This window comes from Vidua macroura, chromosome 1 (assembly GCF_024509145.1).
Source record: "Vidua macroura isolate BioBank_ID:100142 chromosome 1, ASM2450914v1, whole genome shotgun sequence".
Taxonomy (NCBI): Eukaryota; Metazoa; Chordata; class Aves; order Passeriformes; family Viduidae; genus Vidua; species Vidua macroura.
In genome coordinates, this window is record NC_071571.1 from 5,557,208 (window position 1) to 5,572,435 (window position 15,228).

At 41.3% G+C, this 15,228-nt stretch overlaps 1 protein-coding gene across 1 annotated transcript in view; it reads left to right on the forward strand.

Annotated features, from left to right (window-relative positions):
- LOC128805975 (sodium channel protein type 5 subunit alpha-like) overlaps nucleotides 1-15,228 on the forward strand; it is a 207,134-nt gene that overhangs the window by 155,851 nt on the left and 36,055 nt on the right. Inside the window, exons 20-21 of the mRNA XM_053975044.1 lie at nucleotides 3,007-3,127; nucleotides 12,235-12,389. Of these exons, the coding sequence (XP_053831019.1) occupies nucleotides 3,007-3,127; nucleotides 12,235-12,389 (276 nt within the window). The remainder of the gene's footprint in view (nucleotides 1-3,006; nucleotides 3,128-12,234; nucleotides 12,390-15,228) is intronic.

Here is a 15,228-nt window from a genome sequence, read left to right on the forward strand (position 1 = left end):
CCTCCTCTCTCAGCTCAGTGTTGTGTTTACTTATTGCTGCTCTCCTGGGCCGTTTCCAGTTTTCCATGAGCATTCACTATTGATTGCTAATGATGTGTTAACTGGGTGTATTGGATCCCTTTATGCTCTGCAGCGTGCCTTGCCTGGATCTGCTGGTTTGTGTATGTATTTATAGGCTTTCTGGCTATTTCTCTACTTACATTTATATTAATTCTAACAGGCTCTCCCCCTTCTTGTTATTGATCCCCTTGTTGGATGATTTTAAGAAGTGTTTATTTTCTTCGACAACTGAATTTTGATCAGCTACTTTCCCCTCATCAATTGCTCTTGTGTCCCTGACTCTTCCCTGAGTTCATGAAAACCTTCTTAATCACTTTAACCTTTCTGGCAAAGAGTAACCTTTGCTTTCTTCCCAGAATCTTCCCTAATCTTTTCCTTCTCTCTCATATGTCTGGCTCCTTTTTCTAGTCCCTGTTCAGACCCTCAAACCTTCATCTACTGTTTTCTGAATCCATGTTCATTTTCTCTTCTTTGAAGGCTTTTCAGAAGAAAACCTGTCTGCTTGCCTTGCATGTTCCCCACCTCCCTTTGACACTGATGGATTCTAATATTTCCTGGAAACTCCTGATAAATAACTAAATAGTCTATGATAATTTCATTGTATTTTGTTCTGTGAATTTCCTAACCTGTCTCTGCTAAATCCAGCTCTCTAGTTGAAAATGTTATCAAGCTGACATTGCTCTCACTTTTTTTTTTTTTTTTTTTTTTTTTTTTTTTTTTTTGATTTCTGGCTACTGCTAAGAATTACACCCAACAAAGCTTCTCTTCTCATTGGAACCCCTATTTTCTACATCCTACAGCTGCATATGATTTAGGACTATTTCAGTGATCTCTGTTTTGACATCTTCATAACAGAACACGTAATGACTAAATGCGTTCCCTGATGAACAGTATCATAAAGTTCTGACTGTGCTAGAACTTGGGATGACATTTTTTCCACCATCATACACTGTTGTGAGTCTGTAGGAAATGGGCTCTCTACGACAGCTGCATTCTGAATATGGCTTTTCAGAAGCTTTATCCGTATCTTGGACCTGTTCTGTTCTTTCTGTTCTCACTTTTTAAAAGGTCTCTTCTCAGTTGTTTGCAGATCTTTTGTGTACAGCATTAAAAACCCTAGCCAAGACTATGACCTTCTGGATGCTGCAGCTAATTGCAAACAAGTAGCTTCCACCCCCTCTTGCAAGCATTGCTGGAATGTTCAGTCTTGCCCATTTTACCCCAGGTTCAGCATTTCTCTGAATTCAGCTATAAATTTTGCATTGACTGTGTATGCTGGAAAACAGAGGACCCATTTTCACATTAATAATAAATATATAAAGCTGTGCCTAGTCTCTTACTCCATCACCATCATGCTTATGAAAATAATACTTTATCTGTACGTGCCATCTCTCATATAACTATCTCACAGGCTGTTTAAAAGCGTGGGTAAGTATTATTGCCCTCATTTTTTAAAATGAAGGCAATAGTATTGCAAGATAAAGCACAAAAGCTTTTAAGTGGGAACTCAGAGAAGAGAGTAAACCAGTTCAGAAATGACACACTCTCCTGCTTGGAGCTATTTGTCATTGCCATGACCCATACCAGCTTTGGTATTACCCACTTACACCAGATAATCTCTAATACATCCAGAAACAAACTGGATGCATTAGAGCATTATCTGGTGTAAATATCAGGTCTTTCACTTTACTGGCCAAGCTATTTAGCTTGTAAAATTTAAAAGTAAATCAAGTAAAATTTAATTTTGGATTAACAAAAAATAGAAATCCTTTATTTTAGCTAGCAAAATAAAATAGGGGGGAGACATTTCCTCTTTTTTTCTAAATAAAGTGTCTTGATTCTGTTAAAGGAAAGTTTAACCTGAAATTAAATTTCTATTTCATATTTGGGTGACATACTGAATAGTGTATCATATGTCTTTTAATCATGAGTTCACTCTTCAAAACAGATTTTGAAAATAATATATTCCCCTGAATTTTTTTTTTTACCCAGATCTGCTTGAGAGCTCCTGCTCTAAATAGATGAGACAACCAATGCTTCAGGGAGTGGGAATATTCTTGCCCCATTTTGCAGAGGAGGATCTGAGAAACACTGAATTTAAACAATGCACCTAAGATGATGGTGTCAAATATTTCAGGAAAGTGGTAGAGCCCTTGAAACACTTCTAAAAGCCATGTGCCCCTCCTCCTACATCACCTGGAGATCACAATGGTGTGGCAGAAAGACAAGGGGCCATGTCATGTGCTGAGAAGAAGTTAGATGAGGGGTGAGACAGGAGGAAGAGCCCTCTCAAGATATTTGTACTTCAGCTTCCTGTGGCTGGACGCTGGAGGAGAGGCTGTCAGCAGGACCAGAGCATGGTCCTGACTGAGCAGGTGCAGATTTCACCCACCAGCTGTGGGTGAGGAACCTGAGGAATGAGGCCCAAAAGACAGGAACCCAAGGCAGGTCATCCAATTCATCCTTCAGCATTTCAGGAGATAGGTCCCACCCAAAGGTATGAGCCTTCAGGATGTCAAACTGATGAAATCCATCACTCCAAGGTTCCACCTACCATTAATTAGAGCAACTTGGTCTAGTGGAAGGTGTCTTAGCCCATGGCAGGGGGGCTGGAACTGGATGATCTTGAAGGTCCCTTCCAGCCCAAACCATTCTAAGATTCTGTGATTAATATTCAACGGCTGTTCACTCCCTTTCTGTGGTTTGCTTCTCTTTTGTCTCAAAAAGTAAGTTGTGTATGTTAAGTTGTTGTTGTTGACGGGTCAGCCCCTGGTCTCAGGGTAGGCAGAGCTGTCACCAAGGAGTGGCACCTTGGGAAGTGCATGGCAATGTCTCTGTTGTGGTGGCTTCAGCTGGGGTGCTCATTAGTGGAATGACAACCCAGATACTTCCTTCGGGGCAACTGATCAATTTGTTTTCCACATCTTTGCTCTTGTTGGCAACAAGCTTGATGAAATCAGTCTTTCTGAAGGCAGCACAGTGGATTTGACAAACCCTGCAGAATTGCTGGAGCAGATCCCCGAGTTTGCTGAGGAGCTGATGGAGCCTGAAGATTGCTTCCCTGAAGGTAAGAACCTGCATGTTTCACTGCAATGCTGGGGCAAGAAACCTTCTTTTCTCTTATTGAACATCCCCTGACCTTCTCACCATGTTGCTCTGGTTCCTTGCAGTAGTATTTCACTGGATGCACTTTGTTTCTTAGGCACTATAAGGCTGCAAACACACACTCACAGTCCCTTGTTACCATTAGTCTTTGGATTTCCAAGGTGAGATAAGCCAGGAGCATACTCTAAAATGCTCCACAGCTTCTAAAGCCTTAGGCTTTTAAAATTGTAATTTGTGCCATAAAGGGTGGTTTATTTGTTTCTTTGTTTTTTTAAATGCTGATTTTTGTCATTTGGCCAGTGAAGATTTTTGACTTCCAATATGTGTGAATGATCAAATTTGGCAAAGAGCTGACCAGATCAGGATGTTTCCATTGCTTAAATGTATCCAGGCAGTTCATAGAATCTGTCTGGAGAGTTCATGAGACTCAGGGACTCTCTTCCATTTATTTTAAAGGGTGTCAAGATTAGCACATCCCGTAACTTTCATCTAGTCAGAGAACTGCTATGTAAAGGGTATTTAACATAATTATCTTAGATAACAACAGACCACATTTACATATCTCTTTTAATACTGAAATTCGCCATAATTTTATTAATATTTTAACACCAGCCTGCTCCAAACCACAGATGTAAAACCCAGCTACATCAGAAGATCTATGTTAAAATAACTATATAAAGTAAATAGCATCCTAAGTTATATCTTCTCAGAGTGAGTTCTATTCCAAATATTATCTCAGTCAAATTTTTTGTTTTCCTATAAGTCTGTGTTGGGAAAAACAGGGTTAGCTGAATGTAAGAATAGTCCCTTGAAAATTCAAGCATTATTATAAACAAAAACAGAGCAGCTCAGATGGGATCAGACAGAGATGATTTGCTGGGTATATGAATGCCCCTGAAGTCAGCAAAAATGTGCATCTCTATCTCTGTGAGAAAGATGATTGAATGAGGTAAGGGAGCCCTGCAGGGCTTACAAATGTCCCTAGGATCTAAACATTTTTTTGGCAGCTCTGCTTAAAAGCAGTAGCCAAAAATTAATGCAGTTGACAGAAGAAAGCATGGTGTAACTACTCAGGCCTGTGCAATAACATTTTGAAATTAGATCTGGTGTTTTCATTCTTTCACAATATATTTCTTAATGGGGCTGGTGAGCAGCAATCTCTGTTGTGCCCTGCAAAGTGATTATGTTGTAGATGCTTAAACAAGCCAGTGCTGTTCAGATGCCAGTTTAGAAATTCTGAAACTGTGGTTGGCCACTACCACCATGCAGTTTTCTAAAAGAAATGAGGCAGAGACCACACAATAAGTTCCCAGTGCAGCAGCACTCTGTATTTTGATCTCTCTTAAAATAACCAGACCTACCTGAAATTCCACGGTGCAGGACCACAATGGAACCAACCCAGTTTGTCAGATCTTCCTCAGTGCTGTCTGTGAGATGCAGGGTAGCAAGCAGGGCTCTTCTAGATGGATCACTGGAAGTATTTAATCAGCTTTGAAGCCTGCTGATCATCCTGGCAGCAGAGAAATGCAGAAATGAAGGCACTGTGGCCTGAACCCCCAGCTTGCTGTGGGTTACTTCCACCCAGGTTCTGGCTCCTGCCCTCTTCCTCCTGAGCACCCCTGGTCCTGCATTTTGTTTTTACTCCTAATCTCTCTTAGTTCCTCACCAGTGCATGTGCAAGTCAAAGCGTTTTTCTCTTCTCCCAGGATGCAGCCAGCTGAGCCTTAAGCTCTAAATGGGAATTGAAGGAGAGCCTGCTCCCAGCCCTCAGCCCAGTGCATGGTGTCCAGGGACACCTGCAGGTTCAGGTGACATCCTCCTCAACACATCTACTTTCCTTTCCTGTGCAGTGCATATTATCCATGCACATTTTTCAGGCTTTACTGTTTTGGCTAAGTGTGATCACATTGCTCGTGGATTTGGCAAAAATGCACAAACACAACATGATTATTCGCTCATAAAATTTCAAGTCAAATTGCCATAAACTGAAAGTCCAAATGATTCTTACAGCAACGACATTAACATTAGGTTTAATTTATGCAGGGAAACAAAGTGTTTTCCTGTAATCAACTGCTAATAAATTTTTCCAATATTTTTGCCCAAACTTACTATTGCAATTAAACCTCATGCAGCTGTCACTTCAGTCTAGTTTAAAACCAAGTAAGCCAACAAACAGCAGTCTAATTAGCTGAGATGACAAGACTTTAAACTACTAAAATGAAAATATATAAAGGCGTGCACTGGGCAGGTTTATCTAGTCCTGCCTTTACTGACTTTTTATAAAGAGATACAACAATATTTGGTATATTTGGGAGTATGAGAGTTAATATTTGTGAAAGAAGGGGACTATGTGAAAAAGAAGAGGGAGAGGGGGAGGGTTAATTTCTTAACTTCTTTAGCTATCTAAATTCAAACTATGACATTTCTCAACACATCCAGCATAGGTTATGTCCTGAACAAATATGTTCCAGATTCAGGCCCCTTTTTTTCAGATAACAAAGGCAACAAAGATAATGCATGTTCTTGAAATAGTTGCTGAAAGTTTGCTGAGGTCACAGTTTTCCGGGAGTTGGGTGACCCAGATAAGCCATAGGTCGTTTTTCTTGGGGAGCCTTGTTAATGTGTTATCATCTCAAAATAGCTTTGATTAGGGTCAACAGGGAACATTCTTGGGTCAGGAAATGTAAAGGCAAGGTAGGGTCACAGGCCTGGCAGCTAGCAAGTATTGCTGGGAAGAACCTGATAGAAATGGAGAGACCATTTCTGGTTGCCAGTTGATGGGAAAGGGACATTTATCCAATGCCAGCTATTTGGGTACTTTTTCCTCCAGATGCCTTGCAACACTCCAGTCCTGTTACCTCCGTCGGTATGCGCTCTCTGCAGCAAAATTTACTCCCTGTTTGGACATTATCTTCTGTGTCTCACAGAAGGTCGTCCAAAGAGAGCCCTTGGGCCGCAGTGCTCTCCTCTTTCCCAGACCCTAATAGGAGAAAGATTCCACCAAGTCCTTAGGCGTAATTCCCCGGACACAGCCCGCTGGCAGAGGTCTCAAGGGAATATCACCAGAGGGTCATGCGAGAATGAACAACCTCGCTCAACGCGTGGTTGGTCGCAACTCGTGACACCAAGGACGCCCGGAACCATCTTTCCATGTGACCATGGCAGGAGCCATTATCGCTCCTAAAACGCCCAAATGTCAGCTGGAAAATGCCATGTGCCCAAGTGAAGTTGCTGTGATTAGTGGTGGGATCTGTGTCCTGCCCTTCCCAACCGCGGAGAGCGGCTGTTTAGAAGCAAGAAAGGGAAGAGAAGAAAAAAACAGACCATTAAACGGAATAAGTCTAAAGAGAGTTATAGGGACTGCCACTGGATGAGTTTTAAAGGCTGTGTAAAACCAAGCCAAGCTCAACAAAATGTGCTTATTGACATCCTAGGAAAAATCATGGATCAAACCCAAGTTTTAAAGTATTGTTTCCCTCTGGCTGTCATACCTGAGATACTCTGTGTTCCACCAGGAACAGCGTGCTGGCATTATGTTGGACACAATTTTCAGGCATCGTGAGACTCTTAGAGCCCTATTATGCTTTCAGAATTAAATTAATTCAGGTTGGACAGGACCTCTAGATTTAAAACTCATCTACCCCCTCACTCAGAGCACGGATGACATCAGTGGTAGGCCAGGCTGCCCACTGCCTTTGCTCCAAGGCATCACACTCCTATTTCTTGTGACCTCCTAGATGATGTGCTTTGAGGAGGGCAGCAGCAGATAAACAAGAAATGTACCCTTGTAAAGCCCTTGGAAGGGTAAAAACATCTGGCTTTGGTTTTGTCAGATGCCCTCTTGGCAGCCCCCAGTTTAGCACACAAGTAAGATCTCAGATCTCCTGATGTGTCTCAGGTACCCAAATGCTGGAGACAGTGATCATAAATCTCTCTTTCACACTATAAAATGCAGTTCTGCAGTCACAGAATCATGGAATGCTTCAGGTTGCAAGGGACCTTAAAGGTCATGCTGTTCCAACCCCCCTGAGTGAGTTAGTAGCAGGGCCAGAAGATGAGGAAAGGGTTAAATAAGAAGAGTCTGCTGAGCTCATGTTCCCTCCAGCACGGGGAGACAGTTGGGGTATTTCAAAGGGGGTACAATTGGGTTTGCTCTCTTATTTGTGTATACCCAGATAGCCAGACTGGTCATTAGAAACCCAGCTTGGGTTTTATATAAATATATTTATATATATAAAACCCATGTTATGAATACCTACCTGTTTGAGCTCATGCTTAGGAAGTTGTATTTTGTGTCAAACCAAGCAATGCTGTAACCAGTGTTCAAAGCTAAGAAAAATACTGTTTTGTTCTAAAAATGAATGTCCCAATAATTGAGAACTCTTGTGTAAAGGCACTCACAAAATTGCTGTGGTTTGAACGCAAGGTACCACACTTGCTGGACAACAGAATGGAAAAAATGAATTGGTTTTCCTGGTTTATTGAAAGAGCCAGCAGCCCAATCCATCCAAAGCAAAAATAATAATTTTATGAAAATTAAAATATATATATTGGTGTGAACAAGCAGTGGATTTGTAAATTCTTTGCCCATAAGCCTAAAATCAGAAGGCTTGGCTGCCAGGCATTGAGGAGGAAGGTTTTGCAGTATAACTCCCACATTTACAAAGAGGTTTTTTTCCCCATGCACCAAGGTAATGCAATCAGATCTAAAAGCTCCACGATTAGAGTGCACCAGGCTAGAAAATGTGAATATGGAACAAAAGGGATATTTACACAGAATGCATTGTATATTAAATTCCTTCTCCTTCTTTTTTTTTATAAGATATATTTTAATCTTCAGTTTGTGCTATAGGACACCCTAATGACTGAAGGGACTATTTCCCTTGTTATGAAATATGACTGAAAAGTAAATAACATCATGGTATATTAATGCATTTGGAAAAGTTTCTTGGTAAATAGGCCTCTGTTTTATGAGAAATGGTATGAAATATCCAAATGTCAATTGAAAACAGACTTTGTTCTTGGACAACTTGGCCACAGATGCAGCTTAGAACAGCTTCACAGATTTACCACTAAATAATTCAATCCTTTGGGGGGCCTTCTTCTGCTCTTCTGTGTTCTGATGAGCAGTAATCTACCAACCAAAAGACCATGGTGGAAATGAGTCTGTTTTCTCTCAAAAACAATGCAGTCCAACACAAATTACAGTGGCAAAACTAAGCCCTGGCAAAATCACAAGGTGGTCAGAGTCTTCTGCACAACCTATTCCCTCCCAGCACCGATTTCAGTGGGATAGCGCAAATCTGTTGGACCAGGCAAGATGAGTAACTGTCATAAGAAATGCCAGAGGTTTTATTCCTGCCTTGACACTTGCTGTGGTAAAAGGTGTTAATGAATATTCTCCTTCGTGTGGATAAAAATGCACCAAAGCTGGGCTTTGCTGACCACCCGCCATGTTACAGGAACAGCTGGAGTTAGGATTGCTCAGACTCTCTCCAGGTCATGCCTTAGACACATCAAAATTATTTTGATATTTTGATTTCACAGAAATGGGGACAAAAAAACCCCAAAAAGTTTTAGACTACAGACCAAGGCCAAGTAAACCTTTTCTGTTTGATTAAGTGAAGTTTCTAACTCAACATGTAAGCTTAGGTCAAGATGACCAGAGCAGTAGGCTACCAGCATTAGAAAGAGTCCAGAAAGCATGAAAGTACAATCAGGAAGGAAAAATCACAAAATTTAAATAGAAACAGGTTTCTACTAATTCATTAAAAGACCTGTTTGGGGGTCAGTGGTTTTTTTTTTTTTTTCTTCTTTCCTTTTTCTGTTCATGAATAGTTAAAGGCAGCATTTCATCTGAATTGCAGACAGCACAATTACTCACGGAAGTACTGCTTGACATTAGCAATTGTAGCAGAACCTGGTCTAAACATTTCTGCATTGGGCCCAATCAAAAGCATGGGATTTAATAGCACTGTGATTTTAGGCTGACTCATCTGATAAGCTATTTTGGATTTTTCAAGGTATTACTGTCAGTAACTAGGACTCTTTTTTCAGATTGAAATTGCATGAAAGTAATCAAAGAGCATTAAAAAAAAAAAAAAATTAGTGGGGCTACCTGGCTTTCTGTCTTTAAAAATACCTCTCTGTACTTGTAGACTATCAGATGCAAGCCAGCTGAATCAGTAATAACCTGGTCTAACTGTGTTGTAAGTATTTCCCATCACAAATGAAGTGACTTTGGAACCCACAGTGCCCTGCTCATTAGTTTCTAATATGAAGGTGATCCCTAATTTTAGCTGTGCCTGGGCTCAGGTAATCATGTAGGCTCCCTGTGTAGTGGAACTCCTCCAGGGAATGATTCATCCAATTATCTTACAGTGGGGAAAACCACTTCCTGGGAGATTCTAACCTTTTCCAACAGTATTTACAGAGCATTTATACTCTGTAGGAGCATGGCAGAGCATGTCATGCCTGTTAGTGGCTGGGCCTAAGCATTTGTCTAAGAGATAAAAAAGCCAAGTAATCATCTAGGTAGAAACTTATGAGAAAAGAGAGAAATGTTTCTGTATAAATGTTTTAAGTAAGAAAAAAAAGCTGATTTTTTTACCAAATTGAAATTAGCTTTGGGAAGGAGATAGATGCAAGGATGGATGCAAGCAGTGGCTACTTCCAGTACAAAGGGGGATTTCTGCTTAACACAAAAAATCCAGACTTACAGAGTGAACAACCTGCTCATTAGGCCGCTCATTTGATAAGTGAGGGATTTCAGCCCAAGCCTTTGATCTGACTGATTCAAAGCTGGGGTGACAATGAGGTGGGCAGTCTCCCTGAATTATAAGCACAGAGGGTGAGCCAGACACCTGAAAGGTGGTGATGACCATGTGGGCTGTGGGGTGAGAAGTAGCACAGGAGTTTTCTGGCAGCGCTGCTGAGAGATGCAGCTGATAGTGCCCTCGGTCATGTTGTGCTGGTGGGATTCTCCTGATGGGCCTCTCTCAGCAGAGAATCTGCTTTGTGAAGTCTGTTCTGTGTACCTACTTCCTAAAATACACCCAAACCCACATGCACTGCCAGCTGTGAGCATTGTACTGGTTTTAGCAAAAAGCAGTGACTAATATGATGTCCTTTTATCGCTTGCCTTGATTCTTTAGTGTTTGGGATTGAAGTGCTTAGAAGGATAATTCTTGCCTTTGCTGAAGTGGTACCTGACCTACAAAGGGACAGAGAGCTGGTTCTTACTTTTCCATCTTCTTCCAGTATTATGCTTTTCTAAAAAAGTTTGAACAATTTTGTGTATTTCAATGGAGCCCAGAATTTCTCTGAGTTCCATAATACAGTGGTAAACTGGGAGAAGTTGTGGGTCTGTGTGATGCAGGCATTTAGAGAACAAGTAATTACATGCTATAATTATCTTTACATAAATGGTTTATTGTCCTTTTAGTCCCACACCAAAACTTAGCACAGCCAAGAGCCCACACCTAACCAAAATCTCAGAAATGTAAGGGGGAAAGTTCTGGGAGTAGTTCCCTTTATGAAGGATCCTACAGTTCTGCTGCTGCATAGGAGGGATCTGGGATAATAAAAACTCACAGAAAATGCCAGAAGCACCACAGCAGTTCTCTTCCTCCTGGCAGAGCCCTGTGCCACCACATTCCAGCTGTTTGGGAATCCTGACATCCCAGGAGCTGCACTTGAGCTCCTTCCATATCACAGGCAGCTCAGGCGCCTCAGTTGTGCCACCTTGAATTAGCAACATCTGCTCTCTCTGTAACCTTGGCACTCGCCCTCTTTCCTCCCCATGCTGCCTCCCCTAAATATTATTTCTACTCACAAAAACCCTGCATTGCATCACCGTGGTGAGACGCCCTCCCCTGTCACTTCTGAGCACTGGCTGTGTGTTTCAAGTCATGTTGGGGACCTTGGCCACCTTCCAGCTATAGAAGCAGCTGGCCTGTGGCTTTTCTTCTCATGATGGAGTCAATAAACCTGCACAGTTAAGTCTCTTCCTATGCAACACATGGAATAAATGTAGGGTAAGGAGCTTGCTTTTTGAAAATAAAATAGTTTTTGAGGGTCATTCTCATCAGCAAATATGACATTTGGGTCAGATTATCTGATGTAAGACTGATTGACCAGGACAATTCCTGGCTCCCAGGGCCCTCTCACACCATTTTAAGTTCTTGCCCAGCATTAGGCAATGCACATGGTGTTTTTGAAGTGGGAGAGATGGATCTGTCTGTTACCAATGACAATATCTTTTTGCTACAACAAATGAGTGTTGCTAAGGAAACTAAAAATGGCCATGGTCTTGCCTATCAGAAATCCTTATGTGGGCCCCACTACCAGCACAGCACTTATCTATCACACACTATTTGTCACTGAGGTCAGAAAGTGCTACAAAGCATCATTGGGGATCCTGCTATAGAGCAGATATCTAAATTTCTGTGACATCAAAGGGGATTTAACTGCCTCAGTATAATTCCAAGATTGTCCTAATGCCTTATTTAAGCTAATGAGAGTCCAAGAGATCAAAATCTGCTCCTGCTTTTGCTGCCTGAGTCTCTTCAGCACATTGGTCCCATCTGCACTGTAGCACCTCCTCTCATCATCTCTCTTTCATCAGATTGCCACTTTTAATCAGTAATTCCAGTGGTATTATCCTAGCAAGAAAATAACCTTCCTCCATTCAAAAGGATGTGGAAGCTATCACTAATAGCCTCCTAGAGTTATTAGTCCTGATCAGAAGTGCTGCCTGAGCTCAGCTAACACTTTTTGAATGACCTAGGGCACTGGTGACTCATGGCCAATATATTCTGTATCACAAAAATCATTGGGAGAACTCCCTGGAACACATTTTAAGTGATTTTGAATGTTTTTAATAGAGGAGTGAGAGAGGGAAATGGAAGGCAGAGCAGAGAGGTCTTGTGAGAAACAAGAGGGAGGAAAGACACTGCGCAGCAGTCTATTGCTAAAAGAAATGCTCCTTAGCAGCTTCTTATTGCAGCTTTAAGAATTAAATAGGCTTTTTTTTTAACAATTCCTTTGTTTTTGATTTATTTCTTACAGTCTGTGTGCGATTCTTCCCATGCTGTTCAGTGGACATCACAAAATTTCCAGGCAAAATTTGGTGGAGGCTGAGAAAGACCTGCTACAGAATCGTGGAGCACAACTGGTTTGAAACATTCATCATCTTCATGATCCTGCTGAGCAGTGGAGCCCTGGTAAATGTGACAACATTTCCTAACTGTTTAAAAATGGGCATGGGTCTGCAGTGCTCTCCAGTTTAGCTGTCTCTAAGATCTTATGAGCCCTTAGTGGTCATTTCTCAAAGCAAAGCATTTTGTCTGGGGCTAAAACAGGTTGTCAGCTCTTCTGGTTTCACCTGCCATTACCATATGGTGGGGAACTTCCTTCTGCTGTGACATAAAATTCTGACTTGCACATGTTTTGAAAAGAAAATCCTTGAGGAAGTCTGTGTGAGGAAGTTTGCCAGCACTGCTGCTTCATCATCCCATAGCTGCTTCTCCATGAGAGTTCCCATCTGGAGGCTTGCATTTTGCTCCAGGGGTGGCTTTGTTTTTTTTTTTTTTCCTTTTCTTCTCTCTCTCTCTTTTTTTTTTTTTTTTTTTTTTTTTTTTTTTTTTTTTTATAGCACATTCTGTAACCAGCAAATCAAAATTATAAAAGACACAGAAGGCACTGAATCAGTGCTACTCATGGAGCTAGTGGGTGCCTGTATTCCTGTTTTGAATATACCTTAGGTTAACACTCAGTACCTTCCCTGCACAGGCCCTGTTTGTGTCCAGGTGAACGTGTCTATGGACACTGGTTGGTCATTGCCCAGGACTCTGATAGAGGATCCTCTCCTCCTGAGATCCCACTGCATTCTGCAATTATCCTCTGTGTATTTTCAGCCCTGGGCTCTTCACAGGGGTATATTTATATTTCTCTTTTGCATGTCAGGAATGTCCCTGGAATTGGTGGGATTTCTCCCAGGTTTTCATCCTGACCCAGAGCAGAGATGTGTATCAAGAGTTCTCCAGGCTTTAGTCTGGTGGTCATCTCCTTTATGATGGAGTAAGAAATTCACTTATTAAATTTGCAGGCAGTGCCATGTTTGGACAGGTTATCCATGCATTTCCAGAGGTCAGGATTGTCTCCAGCCAAGTGGGTGAATCTGCCTTAAGCAGTAAGGCAAACACCATCTTCTGCTTCCCCTCACTGGGAATAATCACAACAGGAAGGTGTGATGAAGGATGGCTGTAAGGGAGCAGATTTACTAAAAAGAACTGGAGGAGGAGCAGGCAACAAACAGAATAAACTCCATCACAGCCCTGCACAAAAGCCCACCACTCCACTGGGCTGCATAAATTATCCTGTTCTTCCACTCCAGTTGGCATCAAGGAGGCCTCAGCTGGAACACTGGCTTCAGCTCTGGGCGCTGCACTTTGGGAAAGACATGGGCTAATTGAAGAAACTCCAGAGAAGAGCAACACAAATTATCAGTGGCCTAAAAAAAAGAGGAAAAAACACAGAAATCCTGAGTTTATGTAGCTCAAAGAAAGTCTCTAAAGGGAGAGAGGAAAGTGGAAATACATAAATGTTGATGCAAATAATGAAAGAAATGGACTGTTCTCCTGGTGCACCAGGGATGGGCTGAAATGTCACCCAGGGGGTTTTATTTCATTATGAAAAATAAGAGGCTGAAAAACTTGGGTAAATAGTAGGCTTCTGAAAATTGTCACAGCTTTGCTGAAATGAATGGACTCTGACAGTTTTTGCACCAGCTTGAGCATCAGAATGTTAATTTTTGAATACATTTTAGAGGGGGAATGTCAGTTGCTATAATATGCTTTAGATGAATACACTTCCTTACATATGTAATTAAAAGTGCCTTAGATAACTGAAGACTGCAATATAAAGCTCATTTAATTTAAATTGCATGCATTCATTTAGTTTTTGCAGCTTTCAATTTAGCCAATGCAGTTCTGTATAAGGGCAAATTATCCTGCATTTTCTCACATATAAGCACCGTGCTTCAGTATTTGGACTGGAGATGTTGGAGGCAACACACAAATTTTTTTTTTCCTGGTGTTCTGGGTTGCTCTCTTCCAAAAACTGAGCTCATCTGGCTGCATCTCTGGGACACCCTAAGTTCTTAAGAGAAAAGAGCTATATATACCTTTAAGCCAATATATATATATATATATGTATGTGGTTAAACCATCAAAATATATCTTTAGCTTAGTGCAGAAGATCCAAAAACCTCTCTTAAGATTTTAAGCCATAAGCACCCAAACTAGAAGCCTACTTTTTAATAGTATTTTTGGATAACACTGCAGGTATCCTGCTTTACTCTTTTTTACCACACAAAGCAAAACAGAAAAAAAAAAAAAAAGTGATATTTTATATGGCAGAGGTTTCATCAGTTGTCACCGTGAAAAAATGCAAAGCACCAGAATTTTGTCATTTGGGTCCATAGCTTGTCCAGAAGTACAGAAGTGTCCAGGTAGCACATTCTTCATCCCTTAATAAGCTGCTTCCTGACTGACAGTGTGCTTTTAGTAGACAAAACAAAATGTACTTTTGGACAAGTTAGTAGAAAGTAGGGAGAGCAAAGGAGGGAGAGGAGGAAATCACTTTAAATGGTTTGTTGTTATTTTTGCAGTAATTGCAAAGTACAGCAAGTCATCTGACAAAGTGAGTGAGCCCCTACGAGAAGTGATAAACTCCAATCTGTGCATTGTTTTCAGGCTTTCTCCAACAGCTCTTTCACACCCTTGAAATATCATTTTTGAAGGCAAGATAGGAGACAGGGTTGCAGCGAAAACGTCACCCCAAAGTGTGGGGACAAATGGACAAGCTTTGGCACGGGCTGCCAAAGCTTTCTTGTCAGTTTAATTACTGTTCCCTGGCAGGCAAAAGAGCAGTGTGACTGCCTGAGTGACAAGTACCACACTTCTTGTATCTCCAGGCACTGGGTGTTTGCTAACTTTTTGAAGCTTCTCAGAAAGTAGCTACAGATCTGGAAATATGTAAATGCAGATAATTCAGATGATT